Source organism: Sesamum indicum, linkage group LG4 (assembly GCF_026168435.1).
Source record: "Sesamum indicum cultivar Baizhima isolate 11 linkage group LG4, ASM2616843v1, whole genome shotgun sequence".
NCBI classification, from domain to species: domain Eukaryota; kingdom Viridiplantae; phylum Streptophyta; class Magnoliopsida; order Lamiales; family Pedaliaceae; genus Sesamum; species Sesamum indicum.
Genome location: NC_142660.1, coordinates 15049421 through 15066831, shown reverse-complemented (window position 1 = coordinate 15066831; position 17411 = coordinate 15049421). Strand labels below are relative to the sequence as shown.

At 29.7% G+C, this 17411-nt stretch overlaps 2 protein-coding genes across 2 annotated transcripts; one reads left to right on the top strand and one right to left on the bottom strand.

Annotated features, from left to right (window-relative positions):
• The first annotated feature begins 10267 nt into the window (after positions 1-10267).
• LOC105160821 (transcription factor bHLH61) lies at positions 10268-12044 on the top strand. Its single transcript, XM_011078314.3, has 4 exons — positions 10268-10515; positions 11013-11138; positions 11275-11448; positions 11561-12044. Exons 1-4 carry the CDS (start codon positions 10435-10437, stop codon positions 11648-11650), a joined length of 471 nt encoding a protein of 156 aa, XP_011076616.1. The 5' UTR covers positions 10268-10434; the 3' UTR covers positions 11651-12044.
• A 2715-nt stretch (positions 12045-14759) lies between these two features.
• On the bottom strand, positions 14760-16551 carry LOC105160820 (BTB/POZ domain-containing protein At3g56230). Its single transcript, XM_011078313.3, has 3 exons — positions 16224-16551; positions 15977-16153; positions 14760-15391 (listed from the first exon to the last, which is right to left on the bottom strand). The coding sequence occupies exons 1-3, from the start codon at positions 16389-16391 to the stop codon at positions 14933-14935; spliced, it is 804 nt and encodes a 267-aa protein (XP_011076615.1). The 5' UTR covers positions 16392-16551; the 3' UTR covers positions 14760-14932.
• Between the last annotated feature and the right edge of the window lie 860 nt (positions 16552-17411).

Here is a 17411-nt window from a genome sequence, read left to right as displayed (position 1 = left end):
TCAACTTTATGGTTTTAAGTTCATTTTGTTTTGATTTGTAACATTTGCATGTGAATGTACTTTCCCGAAGTGCGAGTCACGTGATCAATTAACTTGCCATCCAATATACCATCACCACTTGTTTACAACAACATTTTGTAAGTTCAATGAGACTTTAATAGATACAGTGCTCTGAATATTCTGATGCATGTCTCAGCAAACTATTTACATTAAGGTAAATTAGGATGGTTATTTTTAGATTTGTCATAATTGTAAATATTTATTTTTGTTATTTGAAAAAATTATAAATACTTGTTAAAAATAAGATCTTAATAAATATTTCTTATAATGATATGTTATGAGTGAGTATTTGTTAGACTACGTTAGTCTCAAGAGGATATTTGGTAATTTTTTTTAATAATAAAAAGGTATTTATAATTATAATAAAACTCAAAAAAACCCTTTTGTAATTTACTCTTTCAAATTATAAAAAATGAGGGAGCAAGCCCCCTCTCTTAATTAATTGAATGATTTCTAGTCATTGGAAAAAAGAAATTAGGGTTAATTACGGGAATTTTAGACGAGAATTTTTTTTTTTTGGGTAGGTTAATTGCATAAATACAAAAAAAAGGTACGACAATAGCCCTAAGAAATTATTACATGAATTCCAGGCAATTACGTTGAATTTTATTATAGGGTTAATTACAAGAATTAATTATACCTTCCTTCTAAATTATAAAAATCTTCTCCAAATTCTTTTTACTATTCTCTCCAATTTAGAGGCTGTTTGGCTGAACTTATTTAACAAATTTTATAAGTTTGTAAATTTTAGAAAATATTTTAAATTAATAAAATGTTATATTTTATTTTTAAAACAGGTTTGGATAAAATAAGGTATATTAGTAACGACATTTTGTAGTTAAATTGAAAGAGTTTGTTAAAATTTAAAAAATAAATATGAATTTTTTTTACCTTTTTCAAAAGAACTTATAAGTTTATACCTTATTATATTTGGAACTTGCAATCTCTTTTATACAAATCCAAATAATTCATAATATTTTATGAGACATTTCAAAAAATTATAAATTCAGTCTAATACCTTTTTAATTTGAATCGTTAATAGAGGTCATCGTCAATTTAGAGGTAAAAATATAACTAGAAAACGGGCTTATTTATACTCTGTTATTATTGAAGAACACCCTTTTGATGTTTCCCTTTTCTAGTCTATTAATTTTTTTTTTAGGTAAATGTAATTGTCATTTAATAAATAGTACAATCGTACAGTACAATAATGCCTATTAATTTTTTTTCATTTATCAAATTTTTTTTATCAAAATTTATTTCTCTCTCCAAACCTTTTTTTCTCTCTCTCATTAACTTCCACGTTATTTTATTCTCTCATCCCCCCCCCCCCCCATGTTTAAAATTTTCACTTATCCCTTTCATCCGAGCTTCCACATTCTATTTTTTCAACCCTTTTTTCAGTAATCCATATTTATATTAATATAAGAAAAGGCCCTCCACAATTATAAATCACAATTAACAATATCGGTGCATCAATTTTTTGTGAATTCAAAATTGGACTTAAACTGATAAGAGTTATTCAATTTTTCAAAATTTTACAGTAATTGATAATTTTTTTTAATATAATGTATTGAGTTTTATATTTTATTCATATTTATAATATATTTTAAATATGAAAGATCATTTATTATATATGCAAGCAGTGAAAATTAAAATAATAACTATTTTTTTAATTAATTGTGCTCACACACCCCAGTAAACGTAATGTGGAAGAGTCCAGAATCGAATTTTGCTGACAGAAAGACCATAATTATTCGAAGTGAAATATTCTGGCATAGGAGTGTATGGGTCACAAAATTGCAAAATTAGTCCAACATTATGAAATTGTTTCAAATTTGAACCCGTATTCCGTTAAGAGCTGCAAAAAGAGGCCAAAACATTGAAAAAAAAAGCCCCCTCAACTCACAAACGTTAAAACTAATGACTGAATATTTTTTTCATTCATGTGCACGTGACTTTCATGTGGGTTTTCTCAAATTAATAATATAACAGATAAATTACACGTACATTCATTGATGTTATCTACATACCCTTTATTTTTTGCGTACACCTCTTCAAACTGTAATTGCGATTAACATCGACACTCTCTAAGGGGTAAAAATTTACATCAACGCACCCCATGAGGTAAATAACATCAAAACTCAATCTTAAAGGTGTTCGTGTAATTAGACCTAATATCAAAAAGCATTAACGTAATTTGCCCTTATAAAATTATTACCGGTAACATCTTATAAGTTCCAAAATCTTATTATATCCAAAACTTTCAAGAACTTATAATTAAGTTTATAAATCTTAAAAGTGTTGGGTAAAATAAGATAACATTGCTTATAAGATGTTAGCAACGAGGAGTTTGTAATTAGTTTCAAGAAACTACATGAGCTTAAGGGTTTAAAAATTCAGTGAACTCCCTATTTCTTCCTTCCTTTTTTTTTAAAGAAAAATAACTTATAAGCTTCTAATATTTTAATTTTTGTGTAATCGATTTTTTTTTCAATTTTATAAACGTATTTCTTGAAAAAAAATTCACCAAACATTTTATAGCTTCTTATAAACTCCCATAATATCTTATAAGATATTTTAAAAAATTTACAAGCTCACCTAAATATTCTCAAATAAGTTTTCAAAATATTTTATAAAATAATGAGGTAATTATAAAATCTTTAAAAATATAAACATAGCATAAACAAGTGTAATTATGTTTATAATATCACTAGTAGGGCCTGTCTAGATTGATTTTGGACAAAATAAATAGGATTAGTTTGCTGTTGAAATCTCCTAGATATTTGTCATGGGAATAAAGTAGGTAAGCAAAAAGTTGTCTTTCTCCAACAATTTCGTAAACTCCAGGAAAATTCTTTCCCAAATTAATAACATAACAAGTATGATATATTTGTTATTTGATTAATTAATTTTCTTAAATTATGTGTAAATCACATCACACGTATATTGCATTTATCATAGAATTGATTCAAATTCAGCGAAACCCAATTAAAATTACAATTTGTATAAACTCCTTTATCAAAGTAGCTCGGAGATCCTCCAACACAAGTTGGGTCGAAAATCCAAAACAAGGTCGTTGGAAGTAAATTTGTGTGGTTGGTATCGTTAATAAATGAGATACAACTAATTTCTCTCATCTGTAAGCCTACAAATTGATCATTATTAAAACCGCATGGAGAAGGCCCCTAAGCAAGTATGTTGTAATAAGAGAAGTAATTAATAAAGAAGGTCGTAAGAACATAAAGGTAGTAAAAAAGAGTTATACTTATTGTATATGGAGGGTGGCTATTTATAAATTTTTCCTTATTATGGAATTTTATTTGAACTACAGACACAAAAAGTATCCATACTTAGGATGAGACATGCATAGAAGCTGGAATGTAAAGATCTTGGATTAATAAAATAGATCAAGAATTTGTCTGAAAATCATCAATATTGTGGGAGGTCGTAATGCGACCTTCATCAAATATATCCCACATCATATATTTAAATATATATATATAGAGAGAGAGAGAGAGACATATTAAAAATGAATAGTAATTGAGAAGTAATAGTTACTCAAAATTATTTTACCTAATTATAAGTAATAATTAAAATCCCAAATAATGAATAGAGGGCATGCATTATACAGAAGGCAAGAGACAAGTTCGAGGTAAGTGTGTGTATATGTGAATGTATGGAGTGAGTTGTTTTGTTGTAATGATGAAGGGCACATGTGAATAAGTGGGTACGTGATTTGTCCTTGAGGCATCGAGACAATGTTGTAAGCCAGAACCACTATATATATATATATATATATATATGCATATATATATATGAATACTGATAACATCTCGTGATATAATCACTGGGCATAGGATATCATAAAAATATGTTGTCACTGACTGAGGTTTATTTGATGGGCATTTGGAGCCAAAATAGTTCCTGCTTTCTGCCACTTCTCTTCACACAGATTTTTCTTACCCTTCACAACTTGCTCAAAGATATTTTTACCATTTCTTAGGACCAAAAAATAAAATAAAATAAAATATTTTAATTTCCTTGAATTAATTCTCTTAATTTCTATTATTTCTAATGTGTAGACATGTTTCGGATAATACTTAAAAACAAGAAATGATACGCCTATCGTGTTCGTTCTTGTACATCATATATAGTCTTTTTATTGCGATCTTGTAATAACATAAACATGTAATATTCTTATATATTATTCTATTTTGTACATCATGACCTGAATTCTTATTTTCCAGACACATGCATGTATCCTGAATTACAAAAAAAAAAAAAAAAAAAAAAGAAATAGATTGAATAAATTATGAGACTCAAAAACAGTTTGATCTATAATTCATTCTTGTCATAATGCACATATTGGTGGATAGACGACGAAACTCGATTCCTTATTATCGTCCTAATGAAATGACTTTTTGTTAAAGATTATTTTCTTACACTCGAAAAAATCAAGATTATCTGTTCTGAAACGACATTTAGTTAAAATTGTTTTTTTACTCTTATAAAATATCGAGCGCGTTTCTGGCGTCAGTAATAATACTTGAAAAGTAATGGAATTGACATGACTCATGAGAACTGTTGTTGGAATTTTTGAATTAATTTTCAGTCAAAAGAAAAATGATAAGAATGTGTAGGACAAGGTGATTGTTGTCCCTTTTGCTTGAATGATTGTCCCTTTTCATCAACCTGCAGGATGATGAGAATTCCTACCACCATTATCATCATCTTTTCTCTGCACTGCATAAATATCCTGCTCTGTACTTCACATATATACATTTCTTATTACCAATATTTTGGGATATTTTCACTCCCAATTAACTGCTATTTTTGGCATAAATGCATTTTTGGTCCTGTAACTTAAGTTATTTGATGTTTTGTTCTTATTTTTAGATAGTATTTGGTCTTATATTTTTTTTAATTTTTGCGATTTCAATCCTTTTAAAGTTTGAGTTACTGTTTCTATTGGCTCATCTTTTTTCAGCGTTTTGGTCGTTTAATTTTCTAGTGTAGCATTTTGGTCTTGAATCTTTTTAGTTTCTGACATTTCAGTTTTTTTTTTGCTAGAGTTTACCCCTCTCGCCGGCGGAGCTGAATTCCAATAAAAAAAAAAGATTGAAATAAAACTATAAAATGCAGGACAAAAAATGCTACCTTGAAAAGTTAAAGGACAAAAATATCAAATAACCTAAATTACAAGACTAAAAATATATTAAATATGGAGATTGAAAAAAACATAATAATGAAGTGTATAGAGATTGAATATAAACCCTAATTCTTGTTGGCATGATTCTTGCCCTATATATGTAAGTTCATCACATAATAAGGAAAAAATGCAATTTTAATTTTATATCTTTAAAGACGACACTTTTGATTCTCTTCGATTTTTGAATTTGTAATTGAAGGATTATAATCGAAAAAACTTAGCAAATTGCCGGAAATTGTGAAATTCTTTGAAAATTAACACATGTTACGCGACTCATTTAATTTCGGAATTTTTCGTTTTTCGGCCGATTTTGCTGAGTGACAAATTACATTTTTTCCCTTATGTCCCTCATGCCATGTTAGCTAAAGTGGCTAGAAAAATTGAAAAGCCCAACTTAACTAAGATAAGTGTAAGGCATGTGAAAATTTCTAAATAATTTAACTTTTTCGATGAGATTTGGGCTAAATATATCATTTTTTAATTACGTTCAATCTTGAATTGCAATTTTCAAATCGAATAAGACTGAAAATATTACTACCCGATAGTTAATGGACCTAATTTGCATTTTTCCCTAGATAATAAACACGACCAATAGTTAGTGGACCTAATTTGTATTTTTTTGAGATAATAAACATGATTAAAAATAAAAATAACTTTTTAGTACTATTTTTCTTATATTAATCCCAAGTGATACATTTGTAGTTAATTTCTCACATGATATTATTAATACTTTATTTATGTTCATCCCCCTATTGGAATTTATTTCTTAGATGCATGCATGATTCGGGTTGTCGTTACATGTACTTGATATTGATGGAAATTGCCATGTTTATAAAATGTTTAATTAATTACATAAAACCGACTCGACGTATCTGAATATCATTAAAAAATAATTAAATAATTCCATTTCAACTTTCATTAATTAATCTAGTACTATGAAATAAAAATATAACAAAAATTCATATGATCTTATACATATATAGGAACATAATTGAGCATCGTTACAAAGGGTGAAACAATCAAAATAATCGCATTTCAAATTAGCATACCACAAAATATTGTCGTTTTATTAGAGCATTGGATCAAAATTATTATCGTTCAAAACCCGTCTCAATATTTATAAGGTTTAATTTTGATATTTTGGCGTTTCTTTTGGTCTAGAGTAGAAAAATAATCTTTTAACTTTTTGACGTTTAGTGATTTTGGTCCTTCTGTTGCTGGATTTTGCAAGAGTCGGAATAAATCATGTCCCACTCACGATTTTGGTATTGTTATCCTTTATCCTTCTAGAGGTTGCAAAATAGTTTTATAACATGTTGATATTTCGCAATTTTGGTTCTTCCGATACCGAATTTTGCAAAAGTTGTTGGAATAAATCATGTTTCATGTTATTTTTTCATTCATGTTTGCAAAAGTGAATCAATCAGAACAAAAATCCCAATTTAAATGAACACGTAAGGCACACCTGATATATTCCGGCGACTTTTGTAAAGTCCGACGTCGAAAGGATTAAAATTATAAAATATAAAATAATTACAGATCTCTTTTACAATCCTCAAAAGAAAAAATATTAAAGTGCCAAATTACAAGATAAAAAATATATTTAAATTTATTTATAATTAATAGCAATATATCATATATATGAAATTTGGGAAATTGTGGGTTGGATGATGAAATAGGGGTGGCACGTGTAGAAAGAGAGAGTGGAGAGAAGACAAAGGTGACGGCTGTTTTTGAGAGGGAGCTCCAAATTCCCCGTGAGGAGGCTTTGGACCTATCCATAATTCCCAAATAAACAACATCCATTTTTTGATGCACTTTTTTCGATAATTTTCTTACATACATACATACATACAAACAAATACATATATATATATATATATATATATATATGCTTCCTGCATGCAGCCATAATAATTCATGTGTTTCACTCTCTCCCAATCCAACCCATGATCACGAGCTCATCATTCCTCTCTCCCTTCCTCAATTACTCACTTTCACTCTTACATATGTACATATATATATATATATATATGATTTTACCAATCTATCCAACACCCTATATATATATTTATTTATTTTATTTTATTCTTGTCCCGCAATTACATTGCTAGTTTTAATATTACAAGAAAATCGCTCAATAATTATGAAAGAAATTAATGCTAAAATCAGTGAATTAACAATGAGAATTTTACTTACTAATTAACTCGATGCTAATTTTTTTTTTATTGTAATTGAATTATTTTCCTGTAATGTAATGATACCATGGATATTGAGTTTATTAATTGTAATAACATAAAGCAAACATGGCTCCTGGCCCTTCTCCCGGACAAAAAAAATACTTATGCGTTAATTAATTAGATTACTAATTCAATACAAAATTTTAAAATGAAAGTCCAAATAAATATAGTTTTGTGTATATATGTATGTGACATTATATTTCTGTAAAGAATAATGGTTAAATGTCGGTAAAATCACATCATTACTTAATTAATTAAAAAGATATGAAAAAAAGTTCGTTTTAGGAAATAAACATTAATTTTTCTAGGACACCAATTCAAGAAAATGGAATCAAAATCAATACATTTAGGACATGACATATAATCATGTAAGAAGTCCACATGATATTACTATATATATATATTTAATGTACTGTTGGAGCCTATAAGAATAATTAACTTGAATGATAATTTTAACAGGATTTGATATAAATAACTATTTCACTCTTGTGCTAGTTTCGGTTGCATGCTTCGTGGCTGTTGTCATTTTCTTAAAGCTGTAATTAAATTATTATAATATTTTAATAAGTTAGTAGTATTTTAATTCAACTACTATATTAATATAATTAAAATAACGAAATAAATTACAATAAATTCATATACAGTGAGATGATTTAAATATTCAGAAATTCGATAGGACTTAACCCCATGATATCAAATTTATTCATGGGATCTTAGCTTTACTGTTGTGAGTTTCTAATACTAATTGATGATAATTAATTAGCTGGAATTCAATTGGAAATGACACGTATCCGACATTGATTTGTCTCATTAAAAATTGGTGCAGGAAACAATCTTAGAAGATGCCTGATTATCACTTGAGTGCTCAATTAATTATCATCTTTTGCTTGGAGAGGGACCCTTTTGTTCTTACTAATAAGTAGAGAACTTTAGAATTTATTGCAGAAATATATACTCATATTAATCTCGTACTATAGCCCTATATATAAATATGGAGAGAGATAAATAGACATATATATAGGACATTACGGCAAAATATTTTTTTAATCCTATAAAATAAAGGTAGAATTTTTTTTTTATACTAGAATTATGACAGGTGACGCTTTTAATTTCGCAAGATTCAAAATCACGCTTTTCTAGTTTAAAAAAAATATGATTTTGAGGCTTTTTAGTCCCAAACAACGCATTTTTAGTTTCAAAATCACAAGGCACATGACTTTATAAGACTAAAAATGCGTGATTATGAGTTTTATGAGACTAAAAGCGACATCTTACATAATTATGGTACCAAAACAAATTCTGCCCTTATTTTAGAGAAATATTTTACCCAGAATATTACAAGCAAAAATGGAAATTAAAATGTATATATGTACATATTTAGTTAATAGTGGACCAACATTTAATTAAATATTAATCAATCATTTTTAGGTAAGTTTCTTGGGAAATAAAAGTGAAATATTCAAATTTCAGGAATAATTAATGAATCCAATTATTTAACTTTTAGTAATCTATGATAGTGTGTTGTTTCTTTGTCTCATTTGCACGCATTTATTAATTTAAATTATTGATGTATTTAACCAGTCTTTAAATTTGAATATATTGAATAATATAAAGAACCGTATATTATAAATATATGTCCGATTATTGTATTGCTTCCGTACAATTCTTTTATATAGCTCGATCGATCCTTTTCCTCGCTCCTTGTAAAAACAAGATGCTAATTGCTACATATGTACATTATTGTGGAAAATTCTTACTCAAAATTAAATTTAATCGAACCAAATCAATTACAAAATAAGTGTAATACACTTGGCATGTGATTGGGCATTTTTTCTGAACTATACACCAGTTATATGGTAAGTGCAATGGGCTTACCATATAATTGATTTAGGTTCGATCAAACTTAACATGAATAAAAAAATTTCCATTATTATTGATTAATTGTCCAATCACCATTATTTTCTTGTTACCCTAATTAAGTATACATTCTGATCAAATGAATTCATTTAATTCATCAACAACATTCTTTTTAAAAAAAAATTAAATTGATAGTTCTAAATCAACGACAGAATATTATTACAAACCCTTTATAAATTGAATTAAGCTCATCTCTGTGCGTGATCTAAAATCCGTTCTCTTCTCACAAAAGTGACAGTAGATTTCTCAAATACATACATCGGTATCACATGTGTACAAATTGGACCAATGCAAGTACACAAAATCATCAGTGTATAAGTGTTGCAGCTGGTGGCCGGGAAAACATTTTCCTTAAACACGAAACAACGAAAATAATACCACATCAGCATAACTCGTATTTTTTTTCTTCAATAAAACAGTTAATTATCAATAATCAATATATTAATCATAATTATCAATATCTAATAAATATTTATATTTAATTAAAAAATTACTATTACAGTATATCAATACTCACACATTAATGAGACTAGAACCCATACACTATAAGTCATAGGGCCTGAACTTCTCCAACTAAACTAGACCTAGTTTTCAACACGATTTAATTGTATTATATTAAACATTATCTATAAATGCTTCTAATATAAAGAAAAGTAATTAATAATCAAGTGGGATTTTCTCATATATATATATAGGGCAATATGGTAGTTTCACATTGCATTATTCATATATAATTTGATTTTTTTTTTATTTTTGGTTTTGAGTTTTTGAGAGAGAGAGTCATGTGGGAAGCAAACAAAAGATGACATTGATTTGAGAGGGCATCCACCTCTTTAAAGGGCTCCAAGCAGCCTTGAGCACTTGCAGAGAGTGATATATAGAGACAGAGAGAAAGGCAAAAACTTAAGAGAAAGAAATCAATTATAGAGAAAAGCTGAAAGCTGTAAGGTGTGAAGGAGTGGACGACGTACTAATTAATCAGCAGCAGGTACTAGGTAGGTAGCAATGGTTTCCAGGGAGCACAAGAGAGAAGCACTTCTTCATGATAAGCTGCAACTTCTTCGCTCAATCACCCACTCTCATGCAGTAATTACCCTCCCAAACACCCTCTCCCTCTTTCATTTTTTCTCTTGCTATAGGGTACAGCTAATTGATTTTTCAAAGTTTTAATTTACTTATATTTTCGGTGTTCATTAATATTTTGAATTTCTAGTTTAATTTTCAGCTTTTTGTTTTTTTTTTTTTTAATTTGTTATGATTCATTTCCAAAATCAATAATATGGAGCATTATTTTATCAGCTGATATATATACATATATAAGATTAACATATTAGTTGTTTTAGAAACTCTGATTATGTATTATACTTATGTCGATAAACTGACAGAATACATCGATTTGTTAATTCTAATTTTTGATTTTTCGACAAGAGAATATATATATATATATATACACACACACAAATACAAAATTAAAATCCATCGATCATATTTCTGTAATAATTTATTCCAAATAGTAATTTCAAGAAAACATGTTCGCGTTCTAACCTTTTTTTTTTTTTTTTTGGGGCGCTATATTTGGGCAGATGAATGAACCGTCGATCGTATTAGACGCGTCGAACTACATAAAAGAGTTGAAGCAGAAAGTAGAGAGGCTGAGTGAAGAAATAGCAACTGCTGAAAGTTCAATCCATCAGAATAATCTGCGGCCTGTAATATACTCTAATTATTAATATATAAACCTTATTATATATTCTCACAAATATATATATAGCAAATTAATAATTAAATTAATTAAAAGTGGATGTGAATTGTCAGTAATGCCACTACTGTCTGATTGTTTCGCAGCGTGTGACAGTAGAAACCCTAGAAAAGGGTTTCTTAGTAAATGTACATTCAGGCAAAAGTTGCCCTGGATTGCTGGTTTCCATATTGGCAACGTTTGAGGAGCTGGGACTGAATGTGCTGGAAGCTAGGGTTTCTTGTGCTGACACCTTCGATTTACAAGCACTTGGAGGAGAAGTATGAAACCCCCCCTTTTTTTTTTAATTTTTTTCGTCGATCTCTAATTAATTAATGATATGTTTTCGCATTAATTTTATTTGAACCGATGATATATATAAGTTCTTGACAGAACGAAGAAGATGAAGAAACGATCAACGCCCACACGGTGAAACGAGCGATTTGGAATACTATCAAGAATTGGAGTGAGAGCATTGAGTAAGAATCATGCAAGCCAACGCCGAGTTTCCTACTATATATATCTATTTTCTTTTAGTTTTCTGGTGCGCATTAGAGTGAAATTTGCACCGGATTTTCGTTCAATTACGGCTACATTGGGAAGTTGGTCAGTCTTGGGAATTAATCGGAGGGCTGGAGCCGGGGTCTTTAAAATCTTTATAAATAGGGTGATCAAAGATCACTTATAATTTTGATGGAAATTAATTCCAATTTCCAGCAGAGAATTAATTGAGAAGATGAGTGTGATTAAAGTTGTTGTCATGTAACATGGGGAAAATCCTAAGAATTTGGTCTGTAGTAATTAAGGTATTATTATTGTATTAATTCCACTACTTGTTTATAGTATAATACTGTAATAACACTTTTTTTTAACATCATATCGATTCAATCACTACACCAATATTTACTAATAACAATAAACAACAAATAATAACTTTTGACTCAATCAATACATCAATGTAAAGTAAGACAAATATCCATATACTATGAAAAGGGCTCGAATGCATAATTTCGAACTTGTTAATTTATAGAATCTCAACTTTAACTTCAACTATTACACTAAGACATTATTGGTAGTATTGTAATAACACTTAGCCACGAAGAAGTGTGGTTTAATTACCTGTCAAACTTTGTCTGATGCGCGAGACATTAATTAATTAGCGGAAATATTGTGTGTGGTGGTCAAAAACTAACTTGTGATTACCCTAAAAACTCCAAGAAAGTGGGAATTTCCATGCATCATATCCATAATTGTGGTACCTTCAAGGGGAAGTTACAGTACTGTTCCAACGTTTGCTTTTTCATGGTTTGGGTGTGTGACTACAGAGCTTTATTTATTATTGCAGCTAGCACTGTATGTGTGTGTCATGTGTTTTCTACGATAAGGTTAATGAAGCAGCTAGTAACACTCTGATATTCTTGTTTTATGTCTAAGACATTTGGAGCTAATTATTATAAGATGTTGAATTTTGAAGAGAAAGAGCTTGTGACATTCAAAAAAGATATATTGCAATTTTAGTCCTGTAAATATACAGAGTGAGAATTTTTATCCTGTTGAAATTAATGTTGACAATTTAGTGTTACAATAAAAAAAAAAAAAGTTAATTACACTTAAATTCCTTTTAAAAATATGAAATTATACTTTTCCCTAAAGAAATTTTAAAATTACACTTATACTCCCTTCGAAAATCCATTGTTTATACTTAACCTCCTTTCGTTAGGGTTTAGATGAAAAATGCTGATGTTAACAAAAAAATTACATAATTTTCTAATTTTACCTTTCATTTAACGTTTTCATGTAATAATTTTGTACTTAAAAAGAGAAAAAATATAAGGATGTCAACTTCACTCCAAATATATATATCATATTTATCCATTTATAAGTACAAAAATATAAATTTAAAAATATTAAATGAGGGATAAAATTAAATATTTATGTAATTTTTTTTACTGATTTTAATATTTTTCACTCAAATACTAATGAAATGGGATTAGGTATATATGTACGAGAATTTTGGGAGTGTAAATGTAATTTCAAAAAAGTATTTCATTAGTACGTGCTCTTTCTTTCTGGTCTTGAAACAATCACTTATTGCATTTCTCTTCCAATCCTAGGTTGGAACCCTTTTGGTCAATCAAAATCCTAAGACATAGCCTTTCTGAATTATATACTTTGTGTAAGAGTTTACCTTGCATAGAACCTAACAATAGGCCATAGTACTCTCTCTAGCATTGCTTACACAACTCGTGTCGGACTCCCTTATTCTGGACAGAGGAATAAATAGAGTACAAATGTTTAATTTTACTGAATTTTTACTGTATAAATGATAATACTTTTAAGGATAAATTGCATTGCTACTCTTTGAAATTAAAATAAAATACATACACATTTTATATTTTTTGTAAAATTATAGCCAACCAAAGGTGTTGGTTTAATATTTTTCAGGAACTCTGTGTAAGCTTTGCCTCTAACTAAGGGCTGTAGTTGTATAGTATAATAGGAGAGTCGAGAAGGCCTCCTAAAAGAAGAAGGGAAAGAAGTAGATAAACATTCAAAGCAGAAGATTTTTTTTTCAAAAAAGTTGGAATCTTCTCATGTTTAAGAAACTATAATAATATACCAAACTAAGTGTTTAAATATAACAAATGATATAGCAAACAAAATAATCAAATAATCGCAAGATCAAGAACCCACATTACCAAACAATTGACGACTGTTTGGATAAAGAAAAAAACAAAAACCACTACCCAATGTTTGCAAATCGCAACCAACACTCAGATTACAATTGAGAATAGGGTAGAAGGGGCCTTAATCAGATCAGTTCATCGATTAGGCCTGGATTTTAAAATACATATAATTGGAGCCCATTTAAAAATTTGAAATCATCTCAAAATTATGCATGAAGAATAATGAACAGTCTTGGTCCAGGCTTTTCAAGCCGTCCTGAGCCGACTCAATTCATTATCCACCTGCAATCAACAACATATAAAACATCAAGTTCCTACGTGTGCCCCAGGGGTATTTTGAAAATGAAGAAAACAACTGAATTAGTAGGAAAATAACATAAACTGATACTTACCATCTGCAGCAAACACTTCCTTCACTTGGCCTTTTTGTCAGAATAAAAGCCAACCATTGGATCAACTTCATCCCAGTCGTTCGCTTTAAAGTGGTCCTCACTGGAGTTCGGTGAAACGATGTCGTGTGAGTAAGTTGCTGAACTCAATCTGTTCAAAAGAAACGACCGCGTTCTGCTTCAATTCCCTATTAGTTGTGCACTCAGTCCAAAGGTTGAATTGCTTCATTTCTTCCCTTTTGAGCTAACAAACAAAAGCCAAAGTTGAAATCCTTCACCTCAAAGATCAAGATCAATCAGAATATTGCTTTTAAATTTGATAATGATCTTCCCAAGTAGCATGTGATTCTTGAAAAAAAACACGTGCTGGGCACATGTTTTTTCTTGACAGTATTTGCAAACTCCGACTACTGACTGATTAATAAATCGTGAAAAATTAAAAAATTATGCGACCTATATACTATCCTAGAAAATAAATGATTTTAATACCAAAATGCAAAAGATACGAAACGAGAATTGCATTTTTAAGCCTTAATTATAATAATTTTATCCACAAATTACTGGGAAAGCAGAGCTCTATATATACACCTTCCGGGATTTCTGCCTTTCAGACAGACACTTGAGTGAAAAAAATCAAATGATAAAACACGACATTGACACCTATATATACACTTTAATTTCTCCGAAACTCAAACACCAGGCCTTCTGTTCCTTATATCCATGAAAGACGCCCTTGTAATCTGCACAGTTAAATGAGGATTCTTGAGCGCAAAGGCGTCGAATCGAGCAGAGAAAACGATGTCTTCCATGTTCCTGACAATGAAGTTCAAGGCTGTCTCCTTGAGAGATTGGTTGGAACAAGTGTCTGATATTTCTAAGACATCCAGCGCGTTGGAGGAGTTCAAGGATCCAAGCATATGATGCTCGCAAAACTTCTGTAGGAATGGTATCTCGTACTTGTCCGCAGCGATCGACAATGAATAAACGTGTTTTTCCACCTTTTCTTTCGGAAGGCTTCCGCTGTACAGGAACTCCAGTAGAGATTCCAGTTCTTCGTGGTTCAATTCTGCAAGTGTTATTGTCTGATTCGGCGGAGCTTTGCATTCGTCCGAATCCAGGATGTTTCTGAAAATGCCTGATCTTGCTGCCTGTACATTAATTCAAATAATAACAATATATATATAAATATAGGTAAATTACAGTTGCCTCGTTGAAATTCACCAAAACTACAAATACACATAAAAAATAATTAATAGCTCTTCCGGTGAGGTCAAAATTAATATTTTACCTTGTTTTTTCTTTTTTTAAAAAAAAGGAAATTGTCTAAATTAATATAGAAGAATTTGTGGGTGGATAGAATAAATAATCCACAAACATATTAGTCCATAGAAATATTCTAGAAAATATTAAAAAATATATAAGACTATTATTTATAATCCAAAAGGATATTTTGGTCAATTTACCATAAAAATTAAGTGAAAACCTAATAGGGACGAATAGGAAGGGCTCATTGCTAGATATACGTTAAAAACAAATTGAGGGTATTTGTAATTTTTCAAACAATGAAAGGTGTTTGTAATTGTGTCGAACTTAATGAGGGGTAAGTGCAATTTATCAGTATAAATGATATCTATTATTCTCTGACTATATATATATATATATGTATAGATGATAAAAAATAAATAAAATGTTTGATAAAGGGGTTGGATTGGATGGTGAATTTGTTACCGTACCAATAAAGCTCTATGTGCAGGAATAGATGGGTGATTATTTCCAGGCTTGAGTTGAATATCAGTGTGAATATGATCCCTGAATGCAGCTGCAAATCCACTTAGATAAATTATCTTCTCATTTAGCTCCTCCTCCATTTCCTTCATCTCTTTTACCCATTTCAATGCATTTGCAAATCCCTGCATGCAAAAATGTTAATTCCATCATCATATATAAAACTCAAAAGGGCTGCACACCTTCAATACGTACCTTAGAAACAGGATTGTTAGTGGTTGGTTTCTCAGAGGCCTTATTCTCATTCTCCAGTTTGTTTGTCAAAGTGATTATGGTTCTGGCTCCTTCGTAGCACGCTCCGCATATCGTGTTTCTTGGCGGCCTCAGAATGTACGGCATCGCGCTGCAAATAGAACAGTCCATCGATCGATCTTGCACCTAGAAAGAACTGATCAACCCTCTCTCTCTCTCTTGATAATAATATTGATCAATTCTCAGTGTTTTGTTTAATATGAATTAGTGGTTCTTTGTTGGAAAGAAGAGGGCACTATGTATATATAATTGCTTTCATTATGTGCAAGAGAATATATTGATTAAAAAAGAATTATCTTAGGAGACTTAGTGTGATTGCTTTAAGTAGGGTCGTGTTCTTGCATCCTCATCAGGGGTGTGATGAAATGACCAAACTAGTGCTCACATGAATGTTTATTAATGTACTACAGTGCTAGGATCAAATTAAAGTAGGGAAGTTGGGAGGGGCAAATCGGTCATTCAACTTGAGTTTATGGTTGGCTGGCTGGCTGTGTCTTGAGTAGGTTTGAAGAAGGTGATGTATATAAACAATTGGAAACGTTATAATTAGAAGAAGGAATATAAGTTAGGAAGTAGAAAAAGACTTTCCAACGTTGCAACAGCAAAAATGTGGTAAGCACGTCTTACAAACCACTCAAACTATTGCAACTTATGCCCAACCTGCCCAACTATTAACATATATATATATATATATATATATATATATATATAAGCTAAGTTGCTGTTTGACCCAACGAGATATCTAAACTTTCTGATATTTGCTATGATTACAAATTACATTCTTATTGTCTAAAAAATTATAAATATCCCATTTTTAACGGTTGTACAACAAATACCTCCCTACTAAGGACTATCACGTGAGGGTATTTGTTAGACAATTATTAATTTTAGGAGAGTATTTGTAATTATAGTAAATTTCAGAAAGTATATTACAATTTACCCTTGATTATTTAAAATAGTTAATTTTACTATTGATTGATTATACTGTTTGGATTCACAATTTTTCATAATTAATTATGTGAATCATAGGTTGTGTGTAGGTATATTTCAAAACTGGACTCATTCTTATGCTAAGAGTAAGCAATAAATTGAAAAACTATAAGTTATAAAATGTTACAAATTAATCAAGAA

What these genes read in the sequence shown, in the direction of transcription:
- LOC105160821 (XM_011078314.3), top strand. Translation starts at nt 10,435, where the DNA reads ATGGTTTCCAGGGAGCACAAGAGAGAAGCACTTCTTCATGATAAGCTG. An exon ending in CAATCACCCACTCTCATGCA is followed by an intron (nt 10,516 to 11,012) that starts GTAATTACCCTC and finishes ATATTTGGGCAG; the next exon opens with ATGAATGAACCGTCGATCGT. An exon ending in TACAAGCACTTGGAGGAGAA is followed by an intron (nt 11,449 to 11,560) that starts GTATGAAACCCC and finishes AGTTCTTGACAG; the next exon opens with AACGAAGAAGATGAAGAAAC.
- LOC105160820 (XM_011078313.3), bottom strand. Translation starts at nt 16,391, where the DNA reads ATGGACTGTTCTATTTGCAGCGCGATGCCGTACATTCTGAGGCCGCCA. An exon ending in CTAACAATCCTGTTTCTAAG is followed by an intron (nt 16,154 to 16,223) that starts GTACGTATTGAA and finishes TTTTGCATGCAG; the next exon opens with GGATTTGCAAATGCATTGAA. An exon ending in CTGCACATAGAGCTTTATTG is followed by an intron (nt 15,392 to 15,976) that starts GTACGGTAACAA and finishes ATTAATGTACAG; the next exon opens with GCAGCAAGATCAGGCATTTT.